General features: G+C 54.5%; 1 protein-coding gene across 2 annotated transcripts in view; it reads left to right on the plus strand.

The window, feature by feature from the left end:
* Positions 1-885: 885 nt before the first annotated feature.
* Positions 886-2,718, plus strand: part of LOC119110459 (cardioacceleratory peptide receptor) — an 87,294-nt gene continuing 85,461 nt past the window's right edge. For both annotated transcript variants that reach the window (XM_037234293.1, XM_037234294.1), the window contains exon 1: positions 886-1,093. In XM_037234293.1, coding sequence (XP_037090188.1) covers positions 914-1,093 — 180 coding nt within the window. In that variant the 5' untranslated portion in view covers positions 886-913. The remainder of the gene's footprint in view (positions 1,094-2,718) is intronic.

Here is a 2,718-nt window from a genome sequence, read left to right on the forward strand (position 1 = left end):
GTGACTGAAAGAATGACTGAAAGAATCATGACAGTTTCCAGCAAAATAACTTAACACACGCCCACAGATAGAACACATGAGTGGTGGATAATAAGCTAAGGAAAATAGATAGAAAGCAATATCCGCAATTTATTCGGGACAAGCGAGAAGCGTATTGAGATGTGGAAAACCCAGGGACTGGTGGGCGGCGGTGACCAACATCAGACAGCGCTCATTATTCATACATGACAGATAGCAGCTTAAAACGACCATCACATGTACTCATGTGTGTGAAGCTTTTCGAGGGAGTGTGCGGAGCTGAGGACTGAGCGTGCCCTGCAGGCCGCCTGCGGGACGGCTGCGATTCCGTTTCTCGGCAGGAATGCGGCCGTTTCAGCGCGGTAAACGCCGCCAGCACCCGCGATGCCCATCTAGCGGTAAATAATGTAACTAGCGTCAGTTTACAGGTAAACTAAACCGTTTAGATCTCCAGTTAACCCGGGCGCGGCGTTTTTGTGTGCGGCGATTTACTGCTGCCCCTTACGCGGTGTAATTGCCCGCATTGTGCCGACCGTGACCAGTGTCGGCTGTAATTGGTGGTGGCGAGTTCGCCGCTGCCGCGCCGCGCGTCGCCGCCGCGCCGCACCACGCTCCGCGCTATTCATCAGCTCGGCCAGCGCCGGCGACACGATTATTCACGGCGCGCGCCGCGCGAGCGCACAATTTTCCGCGCCACCCGCGCCGGCGGCCGCTGACGCGGAGCGCTGTTGACTTTTCAGCGCGGCCGGCGGCGGTGAGGGCAGCCGACGCGCCGCGGCCGGCGGCAGAGACGCGGCGGCACAGCCGAGCACCGGGCGGCGCAGAGTGCGCCCCACCGGCCGGCCAGTGACGCCAGATGGCCACGGAGGTGGTGACCGCCGCGGCGCCGACGGCGATGAACATCAGCGAGCTGTGCGCCGAGTCCGTCGTCGGACGCCGTGACGAATGTGCTCAGTGGGCGAACGCTACGCTCGCAGAGTGCGCTCGCAGGGCCAACGCCACGCTCGCCGAATGCGCGCCGGGGGCCAACAGCACGCTCAACGACACCAACGTCAACCAGTTCTACTTTTACAAGGTAAGCCGTCCGCAAATTGCGCCATTGTGAGCGGCCCTCGCGGTGTGATTTGATTGATGATCTGATACCTGGCGATGTGGCCGCTGCTATCCTGCCGCATGTTTGCTTTCGTTTGGCCGAAATGATTGGCCGTCGGAAACGCTCGCAAATCAAATAGCTGCGTGCTTGTTGATGCACTGTGTTTAGCACTCCAAACATCCGCTTTGTTTTGACAAGCGATTTGGTTGTGGTCGCCGGAGGCATGACAAGGAACACTATTAAATCGTCGACCGCGTGTCCAGAGAGCATGCGGCCGCGCTCCCGTTATCACGACGGGGTTTTTGCGCCGGTTTTTGCTCAATTACGAGCGCCTAAAAACGTGACTTTTTAGGCGTTAATAGCACCATTTCTTTTTGCGTGATGTTTGGTGGCGCAGATGGGATGTCCGGTTGTGTATCCGGGGTGTCCAGAGGGCTACCCTCGGGAAATAAAGCACAAGAAAACGGCGATAAAAACTTTGTAGAGAAGGCAAACGTGGAAATGTGGGAGGCATGTGACATTAAGCACAGCCTGCCTTGAGTGCACAAAGCCAATGCACATAGAAGAGAGCATGAGTACCATGATGACGTTGGACCCTTATTTCCAAAAAGACGTAATCTGTAGGAATTCATAAAAATATGACAAGCGAAGATAAGATATGCACCTGTAATACAACTGTGTAATGATCGCTAACGTACAAGGCTATTGTTCAATTGCTTTGAGCGGGCTTATCGCTCTGTTCGACAGTGTGGAAACGAAACGAAAAAAGCCGCTTCGTCTTTTCTTCAGTCATGACAACAGCAAAATAATGCAATTAATCACTGCTCCGACCTAATCCACCACGCAGATATCCAACTGGCTCATAAATTCTGTTTATGGCAGTTGCAGTATAGCTGAATTAGACATTTGGCATACTACTGAGTGAAATGTTCAGACTCTCGGAGCCGCACGTATTTGAAAGTAAGCCTGCCGCTCTGTTTACAGAAAACAACAAAGGTATGTGAGCGAGCATTCGTTCCGCCAAGATTACGCTGCCTTCTGATCTTGGAGACCAGAACCCCCGAAATGCAATAAAACTTGGCCACTGATTAGGTTAGTTATAAGCGCATGCAATCACTGGGCGATGTGCAAACAAATTCTCGCGACGATCAGGAAGAAACGGAGTTATCGTGTAGCTTGAGAACTTACGACCTCTAAGCCCCTTATTGGCTGCAACGTATATCGTGTGCATAATGTCTGACCTTTCCCAGAAGTCCGTTCAAGTGCTTTCCTCGTCTCGGCTGGGCTTCCGACATTAAAGGCACAGCGATGCTGTCCACGCGACTGAAGCGACGCGCACAACCTAAGACCCCTTCTCTGGGCAGCACGGCCCCGCTCTCTCCCCATTCTTGACATCACCTCTGGGCTATCCTTAACTACTCGAACGTCATGACACTCACGATCGAGCTTTGCCAAGTGTTGCTATGGAGGCGGTTAGCGTCGATGCCACGCGACTCAGTGCACATTTCCGCTGCGGCCACCAGAGCCGCGGCGCGCCGCCGCCAGCCAGCGCGAGCGGCGCCGACGGCGTCGGTTGCTCCAGGCTGCCCTTGTTCGTCTCTGGACGC

This window comes from Pollicipes pollicipes, unplaced genomic scaffold (assembly GCF_011947565.3).
Source record: "Pollicipes pollicipes isolate AB1234 unplaced genomic scaffold, Ppol_2.1 Scaffold_7231;HRSCAF=8579_pilon_pilon_pilon, whole genome shotgun sequence".
NCBI classification, from domain to species: Eukaryota; Metazoa; Arthropoda; class Thecostraca; order Pollicipedomorpha; family Pollicipedidae; genus Pollicipes; species Pollicipes pollicipes.